This window comes from Arvicanthis niloticus, chromosome 2 (assembly GCF_011762505.2).
Source record: "Arvicanthis niloticus isolate mArvNil1 chromosome 2, mArvNil1.pat.X, whole genome shotgun sequence".
Lineage (NCBI taxonomy): Eukaryota > Metazoa > Chordata > Mammalia > Rodentia > Muridae > Arvicanthis > Arvicanthis niloticus.
Window position 1 is genome coordinate 9,883,056 of NC_047659.1, and position 26,500 is coordinate 9,909,555.

The 26,500-nt window shown below is 50.6% G+C and overlaps 1 protein-coding gene and 1 long non-coding RNA gene across 5 annotated transcripts in view; one reads left to right on the forward strand and one right to left on the reverse strand.

Annotated features, from left to right (window-relative positions):
* Positions 1–26,500, forward strand: part of Sh2d3c (SH2 domain containing 3C) — a 35,629-nt gene that overhangs the window by 1,028 nt on the left and 8,101 nt on the right. The window contains exons 2-6 of one of the 4 annotated variants that reach the window (XM_076928506.1): positions 3,529–3,991; positions 15,978–16,017; positions 23,066–23,194; positions 24,424–24,878; positions 25,630–25,754. In XM_076928506.1, coding sequence (XP_076784621.1) covers positions 3,529–3,991; positions 15,978–16,017; positions 23,066–23,194; positions 24,424–24,878; positions 25,630–25,754 — 1,212 coding nt within the window. Of the gene's footprint in view, positions 1–3,528; positions 3,992–5,868; positions 6,001–15,977; positions 16,018–19,701; positions 19,957–20,503; positions 21,020–23,065; positions 23,195–24,423; positions 24,879–25,629; positions 25,755–26,500 lie in introns of those variants that run through there. The other 3 variants (XM_034496544.2, XM_034496545.2, XM_076928507.1) reach the window with 3 other exon arrangements.
* On the reverse strand, positions 10,724–19,200 carry LOC117704419 (uncharacterized). The gene is made up of 3 exons (XR_013108526.1): positions 18,748–19,200; positions 12,927–13,355; positions 10,724–11,196 (listed from the first exon to the last, which is right to left on the reverse strand). It is a non-coding gene; the product is annotated as an uncharacterized LOC117704419 (long non-coding RNA).

Here is a 26,500-nt window from a genome sequence, read left to right on the forward strand (position 1 = left end):
AGAGGTTCTGCTGTGTGGTGGTGGGCGGCCCCCTTCCCCTCTCTGGGCCTCAGAGTCTGTCTTGTCAGATGTGAGCATGCCGCTCACATTCCATCAGGGGTGTGGGCACCTGAGGATGGAGAGGAGGCTGGGGAAGCATACATGCCAGTGTTTTCTCCTTTTGCTCAAGTCATCTGGAGGCCCTACGGAAGTCAGAGAAGGGACAGTCCCACAGCCTTAGGGTGCGCAGCGAGGAGTGAGCAAATAGATATACTTCCGTCCCTGCTGGAAGATGGTATCACAGGAGTTTGTAACCAGGTTCAGCCCACAGGGAGGAGAGAAACACCCACAGACAGGGGCCCCAATCCTCAGGCAGACAAGCTCATCCATCTCCTTTCAACCCTGGCCAGAGATTGCCTTGGACACTACTCTTTACACACACACTCACACACATTCTCACACACACACCATACACACTCACATACACACAGCATACATACATATATCATACATATTCACACACACAACATACACATTCAAACACTCATACACACATACCATACACAGTCACACACCGTACACTTTACACACACGCCACACATATACACATAGACACACACACCACATACACACCATACACATTTACACACATTCTCACATATACACCACATACAGAGACACATACACACACCACACACATTTACACACCCACATTCCATACACACTCTCACAGACACACCATACATACTTACACCACACACACACTCACATACCATACACACTCACATACACATACCATATACAATCACATATACACTCCATACACACACATCATACACACTCACACACATAACACACACACACACAATCACATATACATACCATATACACTCACACACATACTCTACACACACACACACACACACACACACACACACACACACACACACGTCTAGGTTTTGGGTGAGCTGTGGGATCTAATCCGAATATCAATTTCCTTATAAGTAAAGCAGGATGTTTGCATATTCTAAGAATTCACAGTTTGACAAGTGGGGAGCACTTTTGGTTATCATTGTCATCTTCCTTTTGATACCTCTTTTTTCGAGGATATTTTATATGTCAGATAGCACATGAAGCATGTTATTTACTAGGTTTGCATGTGTGTTCATGTTTATCTTCATGTTCATGCATGCATGCATGGATATGTTCAAGTACAACATCAGGTCTCTTCTTTGAGCCCTTGCCATCTTACTTTTAAAACAGATTTCTCTAAAATTTGTATTTTTAAAAAATGCATTGCTGGGGGTAGTAGTGCACGCCTTTAATCCCGGAAATTGGGAAGCAGAGGCAGGTGGATCTTGGTGAATTTGAGGCCAGCTTGGTCTACAGAGTGAGTTCCAGAACAGCCAGGGATATGTAGGGAAACCTATTATCCGTCCATCGATCCATACATCCATCCATACATGCATACATATATACATACATACATCCGTACATACATTTATACACACATTCGTACATACATACATGATAAGCATGTTATCCCAGGACTAGGAAGGCAGAGGCAGGTGGATCTCTGTGAGTTTGAGGCCAGCCTGGTCTACATAGTGAGTTCTAGAACAGCCAGGGCTATGTGGGGAGACTGTGTTTCAAAAACAAGTTATGTCTATCTGTCTTCATGTTTGTCAGGACAACACCTGTATATAGTCCCCATGGAAGCCAGAGGCCAGAAGAGGGCACTGGATTCCCTGGAAGTGGAGTCACAGATGGTTGTGAGCCACCATGTGAGGGCTGGAAAGTGAATCTGGGTCCTCAGAAGGAAATCATCTGTCCTCTTCATTGCTGAGCCGCCTTTCCAGACTCAGCCTTTTATTTTGTAAAGGTGTGAGTGTGTGTGTGTGTGTGTGTGTGTGTGTGTGTGTGTGTGCGCACAGATGTATGTGTATGTGAGGGTTTTCAGAGAGGTCAGAAAAGGGGCATTGGTTCCTTTGGGGCTGGAGGCAGTTTACCTGATGGGGGTGCTGAGATCTGAGCTCCAGTCCCCTCCTGCATCAGTGAGCCCTTTTACCTGCTGACTCACACCTCCAACTCCTCTCTCTTTTTGTTATTGGTTTTTAGGTTTTTTGTTGTTTTGTAAAAATTTTTATTTATTTGGTTTTTTTTGTTTTTTGTTTTTTGTTTTTGTTGTTGTTGTTGTTGTTGTTTTGGGTTTTTTTTTTTTTTTTTTTTTTTTTTTTTTTTGGTTTTTCGAGACAGTTTCTCTGTGTAGCTCTGGCTGTCCTGGAACTCACTCTGTAGACCAGGCTGGCCTCGAACTCAGAGATCCGTCTGCCTCTGCCTCCTAAGTGCTGGGATTAAAGGCGTGCACCACCACTGCCCGGCTTGTTTTTTATTTTTGAGACTGGGCCTCTGTGTGGAATTCTTGCTGTGGGCTTCACCATATAGATCAGGCTGGCCTTGAACTCACAGAGATCCACCTGTGTCTGCTTCAGGAGCACTGGGACTAAAGGCGTGTGCCACCATGCCCAGCTCATGGCCAGTTTCTATATGGGTTCTAGGGATTTGAACTCAGGCTGTCATACTTGTGTGGCTGGCATTTTTCAGAGTCATCTCCCTAGCCCTTTATTTACCTACTTTTCATCAATCCTCCTGCTGCTTCCTGGGAGGACCGTCAGGTTGTGTTGCTGATGTGGGTGAAGGAGCTCAGAGAGGTCTAATGACTTGCCCAGGGTCACACAGCTAGAATGTAGAAGAAGGGCTTGAGTTCAGTACTGTGACTGCAGAGCTGCATGTCACTGCACTTCTGGGGGCGCAGGATTGAGTAGGGGTGAGGGCTCAGCAGTCTGGAGCCTTTGTTCCTCTTGCAGAAGATGAGTTTCCTTTCCAGCACCCATTATGAGTGGCTCACAACCTGTAAACTCCAGCTCCAGGTGATCCGATGCCCTCTTCTGCCTTCCAAGGCTACACACACTCATGATTCGTGCACCCTGCTCCAACATACATATATATAATTAAGAATTAAGACAACAACTTATACCGGGCGGTGGTGGCGCACGCCTTTAATCCCAGCACTTGGGAGGCGGAGGCAGATGCAGGCGGATTTCTGAGTTCGAGGCCAGCCTGGTCTACAGAGTGAGTTCCAGGACAGCCAGGGCTACACAGAGAAACCTTGTCTCGAAAAACCAAAAAAAAAAAAAAAAAAAAAAAGGCTGAAAAGATGGCTCAGCGGTTAAGAGCACTAACTGCTCTTCCAGAGGTCCTGAGTTCAATTCCCAGCAACCACACGGTGGCTCACAACCATCTGTAATGGGATCTGATGCCCTCTTCTGGTGTGTCTGAAGATAGGGACAGTGTATTCACATATATAAAATAAATAAATCTTTAAAAAAACAAAACAAAACCAAAAACAACTTAGAGAAAGAAAACAGTGAGAAGCTGCCCCTGGTGTCCTGAACCTTTGTTCCCTTGCCATGCAGACCTGTGGGGATTTTACCTTACTCTCTTCCTACTGACACTATGATCAATTTTTTCCCTCTCCTCTCTTGTCAGAATTCTTCAAGTTCAAGGGCCTCGGGAGCCTTTCCAATCTCCCTCGGACCTTTTCTCTGAGACGGTCTTCAGCCTCTGCTAATACCCGGTCTTGTCCGGAGCCTGATACCTTTGAAGCCACACAGGATGACATGGTGACACTCCCAAAGAGTCCTCCTGCCTACGCACGGTCCAGTGACATGTACAGCCACATGGGTACTATGCCCCGCCCTAACAACAAGAAGACTCAGAAACAACAGGCTGTCCAGAAGGCCCAGGAGGTCAGCCGAGAGTCTCACCCGGTGTCTCGAAGGCTGCCAGAGCCACCAGACTTAGAAGCAGCCAAGGAGGCAGAAGAAGGAACTGCAGCCCCATTGGAGGACACCCTACCTTCAGCAGTAGAAGTGGACCCTATGAGGAAACTCGAGGACCTCACAGTAGACAGAGAGGAGGAGCAAGTCCCTGGAGATGTGTACCCAGAAAGGTAGGTGCCAACAGGACACAAATATCTGGGCTGAAAATAAAAGGCTTGGGTGTAGGGAGTGGTACATCCTGTGGTCCCAGTATGGAGGCAGCTGAGGCTGGGGGATTGCTATGAGTTTGAGGTCAACCTGAACTACAGAATGAAAGCCTGTCTCAAAACAAAACAGGAAATGAAATAAAAAGGAAATGAGTGAGTGAGTGAGTGAGTATGTAGATCAGTTGACGGAGGGCTTGCCTAGCACACAGGAAGCCCTGGGTTTGATCCCTGCCTCAGTTTGGGGGTCTGTTGCTGTAAAGAAACCCCATGACCAAAAAGCAGTGTGAGGAGGAAAGGGTTTATTTGGCTCACACTCGCACACTGATGTTCATCACTGAAGGGAGTCAGGATAGGATCTCAAGCAGGGCAGGAACCTGGAGGCAGGAGCTGATGCAGAAACCATGGAGGGGCGCTATTTACTGGCTTACTTCTCATGCCTTGCTCAGCCTGCTTTCTTATAGAACCCAGAACTACCAGAGGTGGGCCCCACCCACAATGGGCTGTGCCCTCCCCCATCAATCACTAATTAAGAAAAGCTCCTACAGGCCTGCCTACAACCCCAATGTGTTTTGTTTTTGTTTTTGTTTTTGTTTTATGGAGACAAGGTTTCTCTGTGCAGCCCTGGCAGTCCAGAACTCGCTTACTCTGTAGACCAGGCTGGACTGGAACTCACAGAGATCCTCCTGCCTCTGCATCGCTAGTTACTGGGATTAAAGGTCTGCACCAGCACCACCTGAACTACAACCAGATCTGATCAAGGCTCCCTCCTCTCACATAGATGACTTTAGCTTGTGTCAAGTTGACATATCCAGCACAGTCTCTGTCACCACATAAGTTGGTGTGGTGGCACTTGGGAGCTGTAAGCCAGAGGATTTGCAGTTCAGGTGATTCTTGGCTTTATATGACGTACCCCGCCAGTCTGGATACATGGGAGGAAGGATGGGAGAGAGAAATAGCAGCAGAAGGAACACCCAAAAGCTTTCCACCAACTAGGCACTCTCTGGAAACATTTGTAACTAAATCTCAAAAGAAAAGCAGCTAGAGATACAGTGTTTCTACAGAAGATAAAGAAACAGGTTTAGGGAGCCGGTTTCATCTGCCCCAGGCAGGCTCAACACGTATCCTGTTAGCAAGCAAGGTCTTTGAACTGAGGCCTGCCTGACTCAGAACCCAGTACACACTCCAGAAAGAACTCATCAACTTTAGTTCTGGGGGGCCACTTGTCAAAGGATTTACTTATTGGATCCTATAAGTTGTGTTCATACAAAGATAAATAAATAGCTGGCCTGCAAGATGGCTCAGTTGGTAAAGACACATGCTGCCAGGTGGCAGCATAAATTTGATCCCCAGTATCCACATGGTGAAGGGAGAGGACTGGTATGTGGTGGCATGTACACCTCCTTCCCCCCACATCCCCAAAATACCAACACCTCTTGGCTTGGAAAATGCCATTTTCATAATTAATAAGATTAAGGCTTTTCCCCTATCATCTCTTGGTGTTTCAGGCTGCCTTCTCCACCTGCCCTCTCCAAAATTCGACTTCATTCTGCAGTTAAGGATCTTACTGATGCAAGAGAGATCCCTGAGGCTGTGAAGCTTCTTTCCTCAGGTCTGATATTTCATGGTAGCTTGGCTCCTCCCACTTAGAGACACTGATTTGTTCGCGAGAGCGGAGCAGGGAGAGCCAGGGGCTGTGTTAGGATGGGTGGGGAAGACACATCCTTCTCCAGCCCAGACATTGACTGACAGGGAGGGGAGGAGGAGGAGCGAGAGAGGAGCAAGTTTGAGGAGGCGTGTCTAGGGCGTGGTCTTCAGGTCTGGCCCTGCCCCTAGGGTCCTACTCTGAACTCCGTAGTTCCTTGTCCGAGTCTTAGCGGGAGTGTCAGACTGAGACGGTTCCTGGGTTTCAGGTTGTGATCACGGGGAGTCATGACTGCAGTGAGCCGAAGGTGCTCTGCGCTGGGGCCCCGAAGGTGAGTGACGAAACTGGCTCTAGGGAGTGCAAGCGGACAGCAGGAGTAGACAGTGGGGAGATGCTGGTCCCTGGAGCAGCTGACACACACTGCTATGGGTTTAACATCTGGGATTTTTCTTTCTTTTTATTTATTGAGGTAGGGTCTCATGTAACACAGGCTATGCTCAAACTGTGTGTGTGTGTGTGTGTGTGTGTGTGTGTGTGTGTGTGTGTGTGTGTAATAGGGTCTCTCTATGTAGCTCTGACTGTCCTGGAACTCACTAGACTGTTCTTGAACTCAAAGAAATCTGCCTGTCTCCCAGGCACTGGAATTAAAGGCAAGGGCCATCGTGCCTAGCTGTACTCAAACTCTCGACCATCCTGCATCCACCTGGAAAGTTCAGGGGTTACAGACCTGTGCCGCGACACCTGGCAATTTCTGGAATTTTCCTTCAGCTGAGATTGTGTAGAGACACACACCCAGTATCTCTGCTAATCTTCTGACAGATCCTGGAGAGAGAACCCATTCTGTAAATAAAGATAGAAAATTCTGCTTGTCCGTTTGACATGTCTAGTGGAAGTCAGAGTAAGAGTTTGCCTCTACCTCCTAGGCTATGCTATCAACCTCTAGAACACCTATCCCTCGGCAGGGCCAGGGCCTCTGAGGAAATGTCTTGAGAAGCCTTTCAGATGTCTAGTCTAACACTCAGCCCAAGCTGTTATGGCAGAGGCTTTTTACAGCGATGCTTCCCCTGGACCTGACCAAGAGAAACAGTTGAGATTCTCTGCCTCCCGTCTCCTGAAGTGTTTAGGAGTTCTGGGGTGGATTCAGCAAGCCAGATCAAGCCCTGTTGTGGTGCTCTAGGACCCAGTGTCCCCACCCCAGTCCCAACCTCCAGGGACTATTAGATGTTTGTCACAGGAGTCCCTTGGAATGAGGAAAGCAGTGGGGCTCTCAGGCTAACTCTGTCCCATACTGGGCCTCTGGGTCTCCAGGAGCCCAGATGGGTCTGAGATTCTCTCTGAGGAGCCATCCAGCTAGGCTAAGAGTGCCAGTGAGCAGGATGGGACCCACTTTTTGAGTGTCCAAAGGGGCCATTCAGAGTAGCCCAGGGTGGGGAGATGGTGTCCCTCCCCCACACTGGGAAGGCAGGGTGCACCTGGAGCAGGAGGAAGGAAGGGGAAGAGGTGAGGCTGCAGGGATTTCCTGGTTCCCTGTCTGCTGAGATCATGGAGGATGAGGCAGGAGGGGCCAGCCTTCAGCTGGCTAAGTGGAGCACGACAGCCTAGCCTGCATCCTCTGCCCAAGAAACACAGCCCTCTGCCAGGGGAAATGAGACAGCAGGGTCCAGAGAACTCCCCTCACCCCCAAATCAGTGTGACAGAGGAGGAGGCCAGGCCTGGAGAAGGAAGGGGAGCCCCCCTATACCTCATCTACCCACATAAAAGTGTCAAGCCAAGGTCCCTAAACTTACCAGCTGTCAAGCGCCCATCAGGCCTTGAAAGTGAGTGACTCTGCTGCTCCATTTCCTCAGTGGTTAGGCTAAGGCTAAAGGGGAGGACTCTCCTGGGGTTAGAGGGAGGACTCTTCTGGGGTTATAGGGAAGACTCTCCTGGAATGATAGGGAGGACTATCCTGAGGCTATACATTGAGCATTTGTGAAAACCCAAGTTTGATCTCAGGACTGACTAATTCTTAGCTCAAATCTTAACCACCAGGCTATACGTCCCTCCTGCAAAGAAAGTCTCAAGACTTTTTCTGTCACTATTTCAAATGGCTTTCCACAGTGCCCTGGTCTCGGGGCTTACCTCACAGAAGAGCACACTTAGGGTCACACCATTTAAGCTAAGTTAGCAAGCACTTCATTCCTTTTAAATTTTTTATACATTTTTAAATTTGTACTTATTATTACAGAGTGTGTGTATATGTGGAGGCCTGAGGACAACTTTGTGGCTCTCTTCTGTGTGTGTGATCCAGGGCCCATGCTGCAGTCAATCAGGCCTGTGTGGCAAGCACAAGCTCTTCACTCTCTGGGCTAACTCACCTGCCTAGCGTTTGTTTTAATACTCCCAGAGGTGATACCCAGGCTTCACATTTGTCCTAGGCTCTGAGCAGAGAGCAGAGAGCACAGAAAGTTAAAGCTAATAGAGACCTCCCCCTCCCCTCCCCCTTCCCTCCCCCTCCCCCCCCCCCAGGCAGAGGGTCAGACACAAACCAGACTGATGGGCTACAGGAGTAACTAGAGAAGATCAAACAGATTTACAGTCAAGTGCTGAGACTGGCCCTGGGGGACAGGGTTGGTGACAGCAAGGTTAGAAAGGAGCAGTCAGTGACGGCAGCACATGGCTTCAATCCCAGCACTCCAGAGGCAGAGGCAGGCAGATCTCTGAATTTGAGGCCACCTTGGTTGACAAAGTGAGTTTCAGGACAGCCAGGACAGAAACCCCATCTCAAAAAACAAAACAAACAAAAACAAAAACAAAAAAAAACAGAAAACAAACCAAAACAAACAGAGAGGAAAAATTGAATAAAGAAAGAAGGAGCAAACACATTTGCTGTCTGAGGAAAGTGAGCCAAGGTGAGAGCAGCCTGTACGAAGTCCTGAGCTGGGAGCATCTTCAGCCAATTTGCTCATTATACAGATCGGAAAGTCTGGAGCAGAGGATAAGAGGAGAAAACAGCTCCGTCTTGTTCAGTAGACTCCTTCTTTTTGCAGATATGGTCAATCTTTTTGTTGTTTATTTTTTGAGTCAGGGGCTCATATAGCCCAGGCTGGCCTTGGGTGATCATGACCATCTGACCCTTATGACCTCAAGTGCTGGGGTTTTGGGTACACACTACCACACCTGGTTTTATGGGGTGCCGTAGATAGAACCTAGGACCTCTTGCATGGTAGGCAAGCACTCTACCCACTGAGTGTCCCCTGCCCATGTCCAACCTTCTGACATTGTGACATTAAGTTGTCATCTGCAAAGCAAGTTTACAGTTGTGTGTTCACAGCTGTCCTCAGCCTCATCTAGCCTGGAGGTTGGTCACAGCTGCAGGAGGATGTGAACTTAGCTCTGTCCTGCTCCATAATGTCTGCCTTGAATGTCACTTGCCATCCTCCCAGACCCCAGTCCCTACTCACAAGAAGGCTACTTGGAAGGACACTGACACTGAGATAAATGACATCCTAAAAGGTAGGGCACCCTAAATTGTCCCAGCCCCAGTACTAGGGCACTGCAAACAGGCCAGGACACCCCCTCCCCTTCCCTATTTCCTTTTGGAATGTTGGTTCTGGTTCAAGAATTTCCAAGTCTCCCCAGAGTCCCACGACCCTTTCGGCCCTGAAGAGTGACGTTAGCTGCCGGGCATCTGGTAGCTATTACCCGATTACCCATGGAGGGGGGAGTCACTGTGGGCCTAGCATGCACAGCCTCGCTGGGCTCAGGGCGGCTGGTCCATGTCTTCTGAAGGGGCCCAGCTGCTCCTGGCTCTCATTTCCTGTGGAGACTTTCTCACAGTCCGAGAGACCCCAAGATGCCTTGGGCTGTGGGAACCTGACTATCTTGGGAAAGATGAGCTGTTCTCCTCACTTACCTCCCAGTCAAACAACTTTGCTTTCAGTCCTTGGGGGGACAGGATTACAGGTTGCTGGACCTGTATGGAGTGGGGGCCAAGCAGGACTGGGTGAGACACCCAGTGAATGTGTGTCATTGAGTAAGTCTCTTTCTCCCTCTGAGCCTTAATTTCCCCTGACTAGATAGGATGTCAGGTAGAGGGCCTGGACATGGACCAGTGAAGTCCAATACATGGCAGTTGCTCATGCTATAGGAGGGGAAACTGAGTCCCACGGAAGGAATGCATCTCATTCAGGGTCACAGCTTTCTACTTCCTGTTTAGATGCCTCTCCGAATCCCCAAGGAGCTTCCCCAAGTGCTCCTTACCCATTTCCTGTTCCCAGTACAGCCTCCTGGCTGTCTGGGTGAACTGCTATTTATCGCCTGTCTCCTCCCCAGCTTCCTTCTGTTTCCACCTGGGATTGGCTCCTCATTTCCAGGGATGTCACTCCATAGGAGGGACACAACAGACACAGACCTCAGACCACTTCAGCTCTAGTCTGAGCTCTGTGCCTGGGGTCAGGCACCCCACTTCAGCTGGGCTCCCTCTGCTATCCAGTGGTGGTCCTCTCAATCAGCGGATGCTCTATCCTCCGCGCTCTCTGAGGGCCTCCCTGCAGCTCTCTCTGGCAGGTTTCTAGCCACCTTTACCAGCTCAGGCTCAGTATCCTTGACTCTGCCCCTCCTCCTAGGCCAGTGCCTTTCCTAATGGTTCCCCACACCAGGAAGACTGGGTCAGGGACGTGCCTGACTCAGTGGTAGCCTGTACTTTGGGGCAGGGCAGGAAGTAAATCCTGGCAGAGACTGTAACTCCTATAGCTATTGCTGTCTCAGAAGAGACTCTGCTTCCACCTCAGAGTTCTCTGCTTAGGCCACTGAAGCTGAAGGCACCCAGCAGAAGGTACCTACTGCCACTGTCCATAAGGGGTGAACAAAAGTTAGAGAAAGATGACTAGGGGGGTTGTGAGTTCAAGGCCAACCTGAGTTACAGAGAATGAGACCCTGTCTCAAGATCTAAAGCCAAGCCAACCACATACGATCAATAGCAAGCACCTGTTATAGTCCCACCCAGTACTTGGAAAGTGGGAGCAGGAGGATGAGGAGTTCAAGGCCAGCTTTGGGTACACAGCAAGTTTGAGACAAGCCTAGACTTTTATTTTGAAACCATAATAAATCTGAACAAAACAGAAACAGGGTCTGTGCAGGTAAAGCTCTAATACCCCAGGAGAGCAGCATTGGAGTCTGGAGTCAACCTAGGTGAGGGGATCTGGCACCCACCCTCATATGAACATCACCCACCCTCATATGAACATCACGGTCTTCCAGGCAGACATGATGTTCCTTCCCTAGGAAGATGAGAAAGCCAAGCCTCAGAGAGGAAAGCAGGTGTCAGAGCTGGGCATCTCTCTCCTCAGGCCATATGACCAGACTCTGGGGTCCAAAGGAAGAAACTCGGGGACAAAGAGGGAAGCCAGGCCTGTGCAGAGAGTCAGACCATGCCTGGCAGAGGGTGGGGCAGCCTCCTTCTCAACTTCTCCGGGATCCTTGTGGAAGTTCACTCTTCCTTCTGGTCCAGGCCAGAGGTCCCTGAAGGTGAAGTTCTGCTTCCAACCTGCATTAGGGAAATAAAGGATACTAGGTACTAATTACTACTCATTAATGCAATTAATTAAACTGATCTATGCAACGCATGGTGTCAGTTATCAGAACAAATCAGTTAATACCGGCAATTACAGGGTCGGTTATTTAAATAATGAATGCTGCCACCGCCGAATGGGCCTAAGTCAGCTCAGTCGTCACTGTTGCCTGTTAACTGATTTCACCACTAATACTAGAGGGAAAGTGTCTTTTAAGTACATAGTGTAAGAAATAATGAATTAATTCTCAGAGTGGAGTTCTAAGGAATACTTTGATTTCTGGACTTGATTATAGCAATGAAAGGGAATGTATTCTAAAAAGAGCTCTGAGCAAATTAACAGCTGAAGGCTGGGCAGGAGCTACCCCAGCCAGTGGCTGTCAGGCAGACAGGACGGCCCAGGAAGAGGGACTGTCAGGCGCAAAGGCCCAGGGGTTGCAGACCCCGGAGTTCTTTGGAAATAGTTTATGGAAGCCTGAAATCCAGGAAGAGTGAGAAGGGAGAGGAGGTGTGTCCAGGGTCCGTGTGTAGCTCAGTGGTGGAGTGCTTGTTATCACACACAAGGTGCTGCAGCTGGAAGGTGGCTCAGTCACTATGGCACCTTCTTCATAGGTGAGGGGACCTGAGTTCTCACAGAACAGCCAGATGTGTAAGCGTGAGAATCTGTAATCTCTGTGCTCCTAATGGGAGGTAGGAGAAGACAGGAGAATCCTTGGAAGCTTGCTGGCCAGCTGGCACGGTGAGTACAGCAGAAAGCCAACACAAAGAGCCCACCCCAGTCAAGGTGGAAGGCAAGGATTGACACCAAGCCTGGTGGAGAGTCTCTGATCTCCACATGAATACAGTGCTATGCATGGTCTTGCATTTACAATGCACACACAGTCACACATAGACACACACATGCACACACAGACACACAACACACAGACACACACAGACACACAACACACAGACACACATGCACACACAGACACACGCAGACACACAACACACAGACACATAGACACACACACAACACACAGACACACGCACACACAGACACTTCAAACTTCAGAAACACATGCATACATATAAACACACACATGGACACACAGACATATCATGCACACATACAGACACATGCATACATACAGATATACACATGCACATATACAGACACTCATGTACATATACAGGCACACACAGACACAAGCGTACACACACATGCGCACACACACATGCACACAACACATGGACACACATACCATACACATGGACACACAGATACACATACATGAATACACAGACACACACAGAGAGACACGCATCCATGAATACACAGATACACATATGCATACAGACACACACCATATATACAGACTCACAGACATATACACAGAGAGATACACACTCACATACACACACGAATACACAGACACATACACACAGACACACATATACAACACACTGGATGTTTGTTAGTTTCTCAACATTGTTGTAAGCTGATGTCCAGAGGGAACAGAAAAATCAAAGCCCAGTGGGGCATGGTGGCCCATGCCTTTAATCCCAGCATTGTTAGGCAGAGGTAGATCCCTAAGTTCCAGGACAGCCTGGTCTATAGAGTGAGTTCCAGGGCAATCAGGGCTACACAAAGAGACCCTGTCTGGAAAACAAAACCAACCAAACAGAGCAAAGGCCCTCAGGAAGTTGGTGCTGGGAGTACTTACCATCTGGCCTTGGCTGGAGCAGCCCCATGTAGTGTGCGCGGGCATGGCCATAGGGAACCTTCTCCAGGAGTCCCTTAGGAACCTTGACTCCAGGCTGTTGAAGCTGGGCCGTGCCAGACGCTGGGGCAAAGGGAAGCTGTACTTCAATTTTTATTTTAACAGGGCTACTAGGAGTTGGTGAGTGTGTCTCAGGCCCACAAATGGAGGAGGGGTGGCCTGAGGTAATCTTCAGGCCAGTAACAGCCGTAGGTTATCAGTGGACATAGTCATGTTGTGCACTGGAATGACAGAGAACTGTGGCTGGCAAGGGAGGTGAAGGGGTTGAAGTTTTTTGGCCTGTGGCTCTGCCTCGGCCAACCTCCCTGGCTCCGACCACCTATGTAAGCTGAGTGGCACCCCATCTTCAGGGCTGTATCCCTGCCCCAAAACCTAAGAGGAAGTGGACAGGAAACAGGAGGAAGCATAGGGTTGATCCCAGTGTGTCCCTGACAATTTGTTCCCAGCAGTGGGAGGATTTCCGGGCATGAATAGCCGGAAATGTTGGGATGGGACACCTCACCCGGGAAGAGCGGACAGAGTGAACAGGGAGGGGCTCCCTCCTCCACCTCACTTACAGTGTCACTGGCCAGGGAGCAATGAAGAGACTTTGGAAGCTTGTGCTATATTGCAGACTGCAGCTTAAGGGACAGAGGGTAGAGGCCAGGACGGATTTTCTAGCAGGAAACGTTAATAATAGTCAATAATAAAGGACTTGGGAATGTCAGAACAGAGAGAAGCTACAGGGAGCCTTGGCCTCAGGAACTGGGAGATTCTTCTTTTTCTTCCTTTTTCTTTCCTTTCAGCTCATCTTTCGTTTTGAAAATTAAGCTCCTGTGTTTGAGCATACATTTCGTTCCCATTTTGCAGATGGGAAATCTGAGGCCAATCTCTAGGAACAAGTTGTTCAGCCTAAGAGAAAGACTGTATGATGCTGCTGTCCGGGCCCGCTTACTATTTATATATTCTATGAAGCTGCATATTCTAGTCTCCTCTTCTTGATTGTGCCTGGCACTGCTCTGGGGACTGGGGTTCACTGTCTAACGATGGTCCACACCCTCATGTGGGTCTCTGTTACTTTTCAGTTGAGAAATAAAAGTGAAATGGTTGTTGCAGGAAGGGATTGGAGAGACTAGGGGGACAGAAGCAGGTGGGAGGCAGAGAGTAAGGCCAAAGGGCTGTTGTAGGTGGGGTGGCCAGGCAAGGCTTCTCTGAGCCCTGAAGAAAGTGGGGAAAGAAAAAGCCTTGTGGAAATCTGGGGAAAAACAGTTCCAAGTAAGTGCAAAGGCCCTGTGGCAGGAATAAGCTGTTGAGGCCAATGCAACTGGGGTAGGATGGACAGCACGGTTGAGATAGACATGGTGGAGCATTGGCACAGTGGGCAGGGAGGTGCCACAGCACACAGAGCCGTAGAGGTCAGGGAGCTAGGTCCTAGTTTATTATAGTAACAGTGCCCCTTATTCTCAAGGAGGTGAGAAGTTTGGCTTGGGTGATAAATTATGCTGCTATAGAAAGGAGTATAGCAGGGCAGTGGTGGCGCACACCTTTAATCCCAACACTTGGGAGGCAGAGGCAGGCGGATTTCTGAGTTTGAGGCCAGCCTGGTCTACAGAGTGAGTTCCAGGACAGCCAGGGCTACACAGAGAAACCCTGTCTCGAAAATAAAAAAAAAATAAAAAAAAAAAAATAAATAAATTAAAAAAAAAAAAGAAAGAAAGGAGTCTAGATTTTATTCTTTAGCAGATAGGGCCTGAGGCTTGGCATAGAGTGCTTGACTAGGCTGTGCAAGGCCTGGACTCTCTTCCCCAGCACTGGAAAAGAGGAAAGAATTTTAGACGGACCTGCAGTTGTTATAATTTCAGCTACTCTGGAGGCTGAGGCAGGAGGATTGCTTGAGTATAAGAATTCAGACCGGACAGCAGCATAGTGAGTCTTGGTGGGTAGTGAGAGCTCCTGGAGACTGAGGCCACCTGCTATACCCTGAGTTGCTCTGTGGTATCAGAGCTGAAGCTGATAGTATGGGGGACTGGACATGGGAACCAGCTAGAAAGCCATGGCTTCAGGGACAGACTCTGTCTTCTATGCCAAAGGGAAGATTTCCTCCTGGGCAGGCTTGGCCTGTTACATGGATCAAGGCCTGCTGAGTGGGGTATAGTCTGGTGGTCCAGGGGTAGAAAGCAACCCTGAGGCTTTAGCTGTCATAGCAGGAAGGAGAGAGCTGGTACCCAGCTGTGATGGAAGATAGGACCAAAAGCTGCTTGTGGGTAGCAAACACACACACACACACACACACACACACACAGAGAGAGAGAGAGAGAGAGAGAGAGACAGACAGACAGACAGACAGACAGACAGAGACAGACAGAGAGAGACAGAGAGAGGCAGAGAGAGGCAGAGAGAGAGAGAGAGAGACAGAGAGAGAGAGAGAGCTGTGGCTGGGGGAAGTGACTCACAAAGGGGAAAAGGAGAAGGCTGTTGTTCAGCATCCTGGAAAAGTTACCACCTCTGGCCTCTCTAGGCTTCATCCTTACCACCCTGAAGGCAGAGAGAAGAGGTGTGTACTGGCTGTAACCAGCAGTAGCCAATACTGGCAATGTAGACCAAGGAGTTAAGGGTGAGAGGAGAAGGGCTGAGCCTCAGTCAGTCGGGGCCCCTCGTGTAGAGTCAGGCCCTCCAGTGTATAGACTCAGGAGTAGGGATTATGTGGAAGAGGCAGAGGGGAAGCTGACACCAGGAAAGCACAAGCTGGGTGAACACTTATCCTGAGTGCTGCAGATAACTCCATTAGGCAATGGCTGTCTTTGTTCCTGATTTATGGAGAGGAAACCCAGGATCAGAGAGGTGAAGGAACTTATTCAGGGCTGCACAGCTGGGAGTGGTGGAGTAGCCATAGGTTCACCAGCCATAGTATCCTGGGCTCCCAAGGTCAGGACCAAGCCCCCAGGTCAGCAGGCAGGGTGGACACTCAGCATCTGAGAAGTGCTGAGAAAACTCACTTCTTTTCTCTTCTTCCAGGGCTGCTGCAGAGCTGGAGTCTGCTGGGGACTATGTGAAGGTAGGAGAGATAGGCTGGGGGTTGGCCACAGTATGATAGAGCACTCAGGGCCTGTTATGAACCAGACTTCCTCCTGGGAGGAGAACGTTGGGGTTGGGGGAAGCCCCTGGGGACAGCTCTCATCCTGGGCAACTATTTCTTGTGCCTCCTGCTCCTCTGCTAGCCTCAAACTCACCAACTGGACAGGGTCCCAAGGGTGTCCCCATGCACTGCCACCATAATGAGATCCCAGTCAGTCTGGGCATCTGAGGGCTGGCTGGGGCTGGGTGGGGGGCAACACCAGGAGGAATAACTTGATCTTTAGCAGAGACTCAGCACAACTCACACAGACAGAGCGGGATTTGGGAGCTGGGGATGGGATATGACCCAGTGGATGGAGCACTTCCCTATACAGAAGGCCTTGGGGGTCAGTCCCCAGCTCACATAAACTGAGTGTGGTCCTGCATGCCTGTAATCCAGAGCTCAAGGAGCAGAAGGATAAATTCAGGTCACCCTTGTCTACAGAGTGAGATTTGAAGCCAGCTTATATTGTTCTAGACACATTTAAGATGTAGTTTGTGTGTGTGCGTGCGTGCGTGCATGTTTGCATGTGTGTCTTCGTGTGTCTGTGGAAATCAGAGGCAGCCCTCACAGTTGCTGTCCATGGTGGGTCTCATTAATTAGGGTTCACTGGCAGGCCCAGGAGCTCTCACCCCCAAAGCTAAGGTTTCAAAGTAACCATAGCACCTGGACCTTTTTTTTTTTTTTTTTTTTTTTTTTTTTTTTTTAATGTGGCTGCTGGAGATTGAATTTCCATCCTCCAGCTTGTATGCCAAACACTTTACAGAGCGAGCCAACCACACAATAAAGTGTTATTGTTGTTGTTTGCTCAGCAACTTGGGTGGTTGAGGCAGGAGGATTGCAAATGCCAGGCGAACTTGGACCATAGTTAAGACCCTGTTTTAACAAGAAAACATCGGATTTGAAATAATAGTAATAACAATAAGGTTAAGTAACATTTTAAAAGCCAAATGTCTGCATAACCATGCTGCTGTTTGTCTGTCTATTCATTCATTCATTCATTCATTCATTCATTTCTTTATTTGATGTGCATGTTGATGGCAGAGGACAACCTGTGGCTTTCTTCTTCCCCTGTGTGAGATCTGGGGGTTGAGCTAGGTCTTCAGGCTTGGCAGCAGGGGCCTTTGTTCACTGACACATCTTCTGAAGCCTTTGTGGTTGTTCCTTAGAGAAGCTGACTGGAAACCTAGGGCTTCCTCAGAGTCACAAGAGATCCTGTGGGGCAGAGCTGGTACCAGGCCCCAAGCCTGAGGCTCAGACTCAAGACAATGGTCTTGGCCTTCCACAATCAGAAGCTCCACCGGAGCCAGACCTACATGAGCAGCAAATGCTTCAGAGAGCAAGGTAGAGTGCCAGCCAAAGGGCTGGTAAAGGGCTCTCAGGCCAGGCAGGGGACCAGAGAAGAATTACACAATCTGGGCACATTTTATAACCCAACAGAACTAGGATTTATTTATTTATTTGCTTATGTATTTATTTATTTAACCTCGGGCTAGCCTGAAATTGACTATGGCCTCTAAAGCCCCAGTTCTGGGATTACAGATATGTGTCAACCGTGTGTGTGTTTGCAGTGAGGTCTTGGGTAGCTCAGGGTAGCCTCAGTCTTACTATGTAACTAAAGATTACATTGAACTTTTTTTTTTCTTTATTTTGTTTTGTTTTTGTTTTCTGAGACAGGATCTCTCTGTGTAGCCCTGGCTATCCTGGAACTTGCTCTGTAGACCAGGCTGCCCTTGAACTCAGAGATCCACCTGCGTCTGCCTCCTGAGTGTTGGGGTTAAAGGCGTGTGCCACCACCTCCAGCTACTCTGAACTCCTTATTGTTCACTTCATCTCCAGCGAGCTGGGATTTCAGTCATTCACCACCCTGCTTGGTTTTGTGGTGCTGGGCACCAAACCCAAGGCTTCCTGCAGGCAAGACTAGCACCCTACTCACAAAGCCACAGCCCCTGCTCTAGAATTTGGTCTGTGCAGTGACTTTCAGAGGCTGGCAGTGACTTGGGTGACATGCTTCTCTGAGACTTAGCACTTGCTCATGTGAAACAGGGAACTTTGGGGGCTCAGTGAGACTGTGTCACTAGGGAATGCTTGAGTCTGGACCAGGGCAGGCTGGTCTGGCCCCAGATTTCAGGGACATTGAGTCACTGAGCTGCTGTAGCACGGGAGGGGTTATATGGGGGAGCCGAGCAGGGTGGGACATGAACCCCACAGATCTGCTATGTCTGGCAAGGCAGCATGAGCCTTCTGAGGACTCGTGGCTCTCTGGTCTTTTTATGGAGTTAAGATATAGATTTCGGGGCTGTGAATATAGCTGAGGGGGGGTGTCTAACCTTTGCCTAGCTTGAGGCCCTGGCACCATCTCATTACAGAGGGGAAAATACTTTAAAAATTATAAGGGACCTAGAAGTCAGTCCTTAAAGTCTTAGCTTCTGTTCTTAAAGTCTCTGCTGATGAGGGCTGGAACCAACTATTTCCAAAATAGTTCATTCCTGCCCTGAAGTGTTCCTCTTTGAAGAGTGTCCAGAACTCCAAAATCCCCCAAACAATGACAGGAATCCTGGACTCTCAGGATTTCAAAACACCAAGGACAGAAAGTTTCAATCATGGTATTCAGAGCTTCCAGTATATCTACAGAAAGCAATCATCTGGGGACCAGAGATGTGGACTCACCTGCTTGAGGTCACACAGGCTGTGGGAAGGGTTTGGATACCAGATCTATCTAGATGATGATGATGGTGGTGGTGGTGGTGGTGGTGGTGGTGGTGATTCTCATGTATTCCCAGACTGGCCTTGCGTTTACCACGTAGTCAAAGATGATCTTGAACTTGTAATATTCCTGCTTTCACCTTCTGAGTGTTGAGATTACATGGGTGAGCCACCACGTCTCGTTTATGAAGTGCTGGGGACTGTACATGCTGGGCAAGCAAACATTCTACCAGCTAAAGTGGTCCAGATTTTGATTCTTTCTGTGCTGACATTGGACTTCGTGCCTAACCCTTGCTAGACAAGCACTCTAAGAGCCCCAAGTCCAGGTTTTGTGATACCCAGTTAGGACACAGTAGGGCGTCTTTACTGGAAAATTGTCTGTACCAGGCAACTTTTTTTTTTCCTTTTTTATTGAGCTTGGTGACACAAGTTCAACACAGGTCTTCACCGTGTATTCCAGACATCTTTACACAAGCCAGTCGGGATTTAAAGAGAAGGGCCCCAGGGTGGGAAGCCCCGCGAGTTAAGAGAGGCAGGTGAGCGGTGCTTGGGGCCGTTAACAGTTCGGAGTGTGGCACAAAGTCAGCCAGCCAGTCTAACCCTGATATTCTCAGTTAGAGATGAGAAGCCCAAAGCCACAAAGGATTGGGTTAAACATGGGGATTTTTGTAGCTTTAGTTCGATTTGAATTCAGAGTCCCTGCCGGCTCCCGGTCTGAAGAGGTGCGAGAGAGGGGAAAAACAGGAGGCTCTCTACGCCCGCCCCCGGGGGGGGGGGGCTACTCCACCCAACTGCCCGGGTGGCATCCCTCTTGGCAGGTTCTGGGGAACCCGCACAGGGGAAAGGGGTGGTGATGGAGGGAGGAACAATGGTCCCCTCCCCTCCCTCTCCTCACTCCCCTCCCTCCCCAGCTGGCTGGAGGGTGGGGTCTCCCCGCCCCGCCTCCCTGCTCCTCCCCCGACCAGGCGATGAGGTAATCGCGCCGCTGAGAGGCACGCGCAGCCGGTGCCCAGCCCGGTCGGTCCCCGCGCCCCTGCCCCTTCGGCCGTCACCCCTGGTACGCTCGGGGGACCCGGGTCTCCCGGCCGCACCATGACCGAGCGTTGCAGCCTGTGGAGTGCACTGTCCGCCGCCGCCTGCTGCTTCTACCGTGGCTCGCTGGTACAGGTGCAGGTGAGGGGGCGGCGCGGGGACCCGGTCACTGCGCCCCGCCGCTGAGATGGGGACCGCAGTCCAAGAGCATGCCCGCAGGGTTGTGCAGTCCGGACCGCCAGCGAAGGGAGGGGGCGGGGTCGCCCTAGCTCACCTCGGGGTACCCAGGGCGCTCCACCGGGCGCGGGTGCAGGGTGCCATTCCTTGGACTCTGGACTGCAGGAGACGTGGGAGCGAGTTGGAGCTGGAACTCTGGCTGGGAGGTGGGGTTCCTTCTGTCAGTTCTACGGTCCCTGCTGCTGACCCTAGGCCACCTGGCTCCCTATTGTACCAGGAACTCAGGGCTGGTGTCTAGAGGCTGAGTGAGGGGCAGGATACTGCAGGACATACTGCGGACACCACGGCGTTGCCACCTTCTTGCCATCTGGGTGGGCTCGGGTTACTGGGGTGCAGATCGCCCAGTCCAGCTGGCCCAGCAGCGCAGGAGCGCTCAGCGGCGGTGCGAGGGTTAAACGGAAGGGGGTGGAGGGGAGGACCCGGACCCCGCCTCTCTGCGGAGCATCCTCTGGGGTGGCTGTGCCTGGGGTTGGGATACCTAAGGGAGCTAGGGGAGTGGTGGGAAGCCAGCTGGTGGGAAGGGGCTGAGACCCTGACAGAGGTTTTCCGCATTCCTGCCTCTGGGGCATCCTGGGAGATGCGGGGCGCCTCACCTCTGAGCTCCCCCAACCTCACACACATACTTGCTCCGAGCCCGCCTGAATGACGGCCCCGCTGGCGGCGGAGCGCAGCATCCCCGCACGGGCCAATCAGGCGTGCGCAGGCCGGGAGGCGGTGAGATCATCTCTGACCAATCGCAGTGCTCTGAGCGCAGGGATGCTGCATTCGCACCTAACCCCCCCCCCCCCCCAACTCTTAGGAGCCAAGGACCCTGAGGCCCAGGGTGAGGAAGAGGTCACAGGGGTCCTAGGGCTTTCTACCCCAGATGTATGGGAGGACCATCGGTCCCTTCAACCCCAGCTCTGACTTAAGCTCTGCTTAGGACTGGAAATGAGGTGCCAATTTCCAGCATCTTTTACAGATGAAGGTACTCAGACCCAGCCAGGAGAAGTGACTGGTCCAAGGTCACACACACTGTATCCTGTCTTGGGGCCATGTTCTTTAGTATACAGTCTGTCCCTACTTTGCTTCCGGTACTGGGAGGGGAGTTTCAGTGTGTGCCGTTAAGAGCAGAGAGTGGTGTGTGTGTGTGTGTGTGTGTGTGTGTGTGTGTGAGGCTGGGTACAGGTTCCATTTCCATGTGTCCCTCACCTTTCTTTCCTAGAATCCTGTATGATTAGAAGGGAGAGGCCTGGGCTGGTATGAGCACTGCAGAGGGAACCAGGAGAGACTGACAACCCTAAGAAATAAGAGAGTCTGAAAAGGCCCAAATCTTGGCTTTGCCAAGACCACTCAGCCCTACCATGGCATTGATTTTTGCTGCATTGTGGGCAGAGGCCTTGCAGCATCCAATCCCAGTTCCTGCCCTACCCGTGTTCACTCAGACCACTCCGACTGTCTGTCTCCAGAACTCTGAAGGCTTCTCAGAACCCAGGCTATCAGAGGCCTTACACTCCTGGGTTGCTGGATCAGTGCCTCAGGCTGCCATTGACTGAGCACCTCAGCTGACTCCACACTGCAGTGCTGTAAGATTTCTGGGTGATCTCCCAGCTCCCCAGGCAGTGTCACAGCCCTGCCCCACTCACTCCACCATCCATAGACCCGAAGCTACCCACAGGGCCCCACCTTGGCCTCAGCTCATTCATCTTCCACCTCCTGCCTTTTCTCAGTTTCTGACCAGGTAGGGGGACACTGCACCCCTGAAGATGCAGATACCTGGAATTGAATGTGAGGTCTGAATGGGTTCTCCTAGAGTAGGTTACCCTGATCCTCTTAGGCTCCAACCCCAGCTTAGGACCCTAGGCGAGGCTGGCCCATGTTGAATGGATGAAGTTGGAGAGTCTAGCCGTCCCTGGAGCTCGAATCACGGTGGTTGGAAAACAGTGGAGATGAGATGGAACCTGTGTGAAGTGTGACTCAGATCCGAGAACGTCTGAGGAGTGGCTTGCCAGACTCCAGGAGTACCCGGGACAGACTGTTTTCTTGCCTTGCCTGTCGATACACTTTTGATCAGTTCCGATGCGTCTTGGAGTAGCCATCTTTAGAGACTGGCAAAGCCTCACAGTGAGAAGAGTAGCTATGAGGCGAGGCAGATTCTAGAGTCCCGTGCATTTTTACTGAGGAAAGAGTTAAGTCCAAACTGGTCACATGGGGTGGGCTTGCCTCTATGATGGGGGTGTGCCTGGCAATGGAACCCTCCTCTGACAATAAGATGCCTGGGATTGGTAACCTCTAAACCCAGGACTGCCCACCACAGATAGCTGAGAAGGCAGATCTCTGGGCATTAACTTCAGTGAGTGACCTTTGACTTCACTGCAGGGCTGCAGTTTCCAATCTGGCAGGATCACTTGAAATTGTGTGTGTGTGTGGTGGGGGATAGGGGATTGTAATGAGCACTGAAGATACCTGTGAGGTTTATGTACCTGCTTATGGCTGCCTTTGGGCCCTTCTTTTGCATGGTTTGTGTTCATCTTTTCAGCTAGTTGGCCCAGGTACTTGATGCCTCTCAGACTAACCTGCAGATGGCCTTTCTTCAAGATAGTTCTACTACCTCTAGAGGGTTTTTGTACCGAAGTATCCTCCTGGAAGTCTCTAGACTTTCACCTCTCACAGACTTAATCCCCTGGCCGAGCACTTGAGGGCTCTTTGCCGCTGTCCAGCACCCTGGTGCTGATGGCAGCCACTCTGCTTGGCCCTTTTCGCTATCTCTTAGCCTGTGGGCTTCCTGGAGGAAGGACTTGACTTACTTAGGCTTCAGTGCACCCACGCCTTACTTATGTATATTATTCTGGCCAAATAATCTGAGATTTTACTCTATCTGGGATGGGGACCCACAGGTGAGGACCATCCAGCAGGACAAATGTTTTAGTGTCTTTGACAATCCCAGGATTAAAGATGACATGGGGCAGGATGAGTTGGAAGGAGGAGAGATGGGACTGTGGAGCCAGATGCCAACCTCGCTCTCCCCATGCAGTTCTCCAAGGAGAAGTACATTCTCGACTCCTCACCAGAGAAACTGCACAAGGAGCTGGAAGAAGAGCTGAAGCTCAGTAGCACAGACCTCCGCAGCCATGCCTGGTACCACGGACGCATCCCTCGTGAGGTGAGCAGGTCCCAGGCAGGGGTCTCAACCTTGGACCCTTCCACCCATACCTTGGCCAACCCCAACCTGGGCTCCGTTTACCAGACAGTCTCTGGCTTTTTCATTAGCAAGGATGAGATTTTTAGCTTTACCATTTATGGTGTGACCTTAAGAGAGTCACCTTGCCTCTCCAGGCTCCACCATCCTCATCTGTAGAATGGAGTCATATCTCCTCAAGAGGCAGTCACACTCCACACAGTGAGACCCTGTCCCAAAGGGAGGGACTGTAGTGAAGGTGAAATGGGCTAAGGCAGGTAGAGAAGGTGTCTGGTGCCAGTGAATGCAAGCACGGGGGAGGGGATTGTTGTTCTTACTGAGTTTCCTTATTCCTGGATTATGGATCAGCCTCCTGTGGATTTGGTTAGAGAATATCCATTTTCGGGCCACTCAGTTTTGGCCAAGTTTGAGTATCTTGCTTAAGGTGACTTTATGAGTCGTAGACCTGGACTGATGGGCCCCCTGGCCTAGCACAGGGGACCCAGGATGTAGAGAAGGTGAGGTGGATGCAAAGAGGCGCAGAGTATCAAGCCTTTGACAAGTGTAAGAATGGGGAACTGCACGGAAACGCAGGTAGTTACCAGGAAGGGCACTGGGCGAAGCTCTAGGCAGAGAGTGCATCTCGAGGGAGCAGATCTGTGCTGGGCCCTGGATGGGCAGGAGAGAGTGCCTGGAACTCACTTTGCTTTGTAGAACCCTGAGAGGGGCTGGGTCAGAGACCTAGGTCTCTGATCACAGTGATTTCAGCATTTCCAGTCACTGTATCCCTGTGTCCATTCTTTTTTTGTTTGTTTGTCTTGTTTTGTTTTTTTGTTTTTTCGAGACAGGGTTTCTCTGTGTAGCCCTGGCTGTCCTGGAACTCACTCTGTAGACCAGGCTGGCCTAGAACTCAGAAATCCGCCTGCCTCTGCCTCCCAAGTGCTGGGATTAAAGGCGTGCGCCACCACTGCCTGGCGCCCTGTGTCCATTCTTAAGTGCCACCTTCTGCCATTCCCTGGCCTCTGTGTCCCTGACCCATGGCCTCAGCTGAGGTGCCACCTCAGACTCTGGTCCTAAGTATCAGATGTCTGATATCTATTAACTGGATCTTCTATGCTCTGGATGCTATCTTGGTGTCCCAAATTAAAAGTCACCATGTCCCCTGACCTTGTCTTCTTTAGCCACCACACCTAATTTCTCTGTACCTTCCTTAGGTCTCTGAGACCCTGGTGCAGCGGAATGGCGACTTCCTCATCCGAGACTCTCTCACCAGCCTTGGGGACTATGTGCTTACGTGTCGCTGGCACAATCAGGCCTTGCACTTCAAGATCAACAAGGTGGTGGTGAAGGCTGGGGAGAGCTACACCCACATCCGGTACCTCTTCGAGCAGGAGAGCTTCGACCACGTGCCTGCCCTTGTGCGCTATCATGTGGGCAGCCGTAAGGCCGTGTCCGAACAGAGTGGGGCCATCATCTACTGCCCGGTCAACCGTACCTTCCCACTGCGCTACCTCGAGGCCAGCTATGGCCTGAGCCAGGGCAGCAGCAAGGCTGCCAGCCCAGCCAGCCCCTCAGGCTCCAAGGGCAGCCACATGAAGAGACGAAGCATTACTATGACTGATGGACTCACCACTGACAAGGTCACCCGCAGCGATGGCTGCCCCAACAGGTCAGCCAGGTCCCCACTCCCCTCTGGCTTGTTATGCTGGTATGGAAGGGAGTCCCAGCGGCCCTGAGTTATGCGACGACGCTCTGTGGGATAGGATGGGGAGGGGGCGGTGAGCTTCAGTGTGGAGACTGGAACACAGGTTTTGCACTGGATAAGGGGAGTAGTGAGAGGGCTGTTGGCAGAGAGAGTAGGGTCTGTGGTCTGGTTTATAGAAACCATAAGGATAAACTGCGTTCTGGCCTCTGTGTCTCTTCCCGTCATTTTCCTCGGGATAGGAGAGACGTAGAGGAACCTGAGTAACCTCGGCTCAGCCAGGTATCCCCAAGTTGTGTGTCTCTGTGTCTTCCGAGCCTGGAAGAAGAAAATTCTGGGTAGAGATGGAGAGAGAGAACAGGTTAATTGAGGGAGGAAGGTGACTAGAAGAGAGGCAGGTGGAAGCCAATAGGGCTGTGCTCCGTGAGGGTTAGTGTCTGTGGGAGTCAGGGTCCTCTGGGGGTGTGTCCGGGAGTCAGGACCTGCTGTGGATGAGCTGAGGTCAAGGCCAGCTGTGGGGGAAGGACTGGGGGAGTCATGTCTATCCCACCTTAGCCCAACTCTGCCTTCTCCAGCTTTTGCATTCGTCCATTGAGAGGTTGAACCTGACCACCATACCTTTTGAGCATCTGAAGTTCAAGGGGCGGGGAGTGGGGTCGTACAGTGAGTCGAGTCCCCTGATCTCTGACCTCTGGGTTCATGGAATCCCTGTCCACAGCACCTCACTACCCCATCCTCGAGACTCCATCCGAAACTGTGCCCTCAGCATGGACCAGATCCCAGATCTACACTCACCTCTGTCTCCTATCTCCGAGAGCCCAGGCTCCCCTGCCTATAGCACTGGTAAGCTAGCAGGGGGTAGCCTGTGTCTGGTGGGGAACATCACTTAGCTGTCTGTTTCTGCCTCTGTGCTGGGAGCAGTTCCTCAGGAATGTGCTAGAAAAGCCTGTGGCAGAATCGCTGGTGTTGACACACAAAGCACCGTTTGGTGGATAGCATTCCCACCGGTGCCAGGCAGTGGACACAAAATGGGTCCTCAGTGTGAATGGCAGGGTAAAGTCTGCTGGAGGTACAGCATGCCATAGGGACAGCCTGAGGCTCTGATGGGATGGGCACGATGCTTGGCCCCAGAAGACCAAGTTCCCACTAACAGCTGCCTTACCAAGGACCCTAGTAACAAGTGCATCCCTAGGTCCTGGTTTGAGCTTAGACCAGGCTAGCTCAGGCTAGTGTGCTTTGCTGCTTTTTTTTTTTTTTTAATTACTTTTTAGACCAGTTTAGGGTTTATAACAAAATTGAAATTGTGGGATCCTGTGCTTATGAATAAAAATAAAGTAAAAATATGTACTCAGTTTATTTCTCAAAACAAAGCAAAACAAACCTCAGACTGTTAAGCAAAATGTCTTTCCCCACAAGACAGTGAGGGGTGGTCTCCTGGAGACCTTGGCCTGGAGGGAGCACTCTGTGCCTGTAGAGTGTTACTGTGTGCCCCCCAGAAGTCTTCCCTGAAGACCAGCCTTGTCACATGCACTTTCAAAACAGCATATCCACGTGAAAACATTTATCTACTTATTTGTTTTATTTTTTAG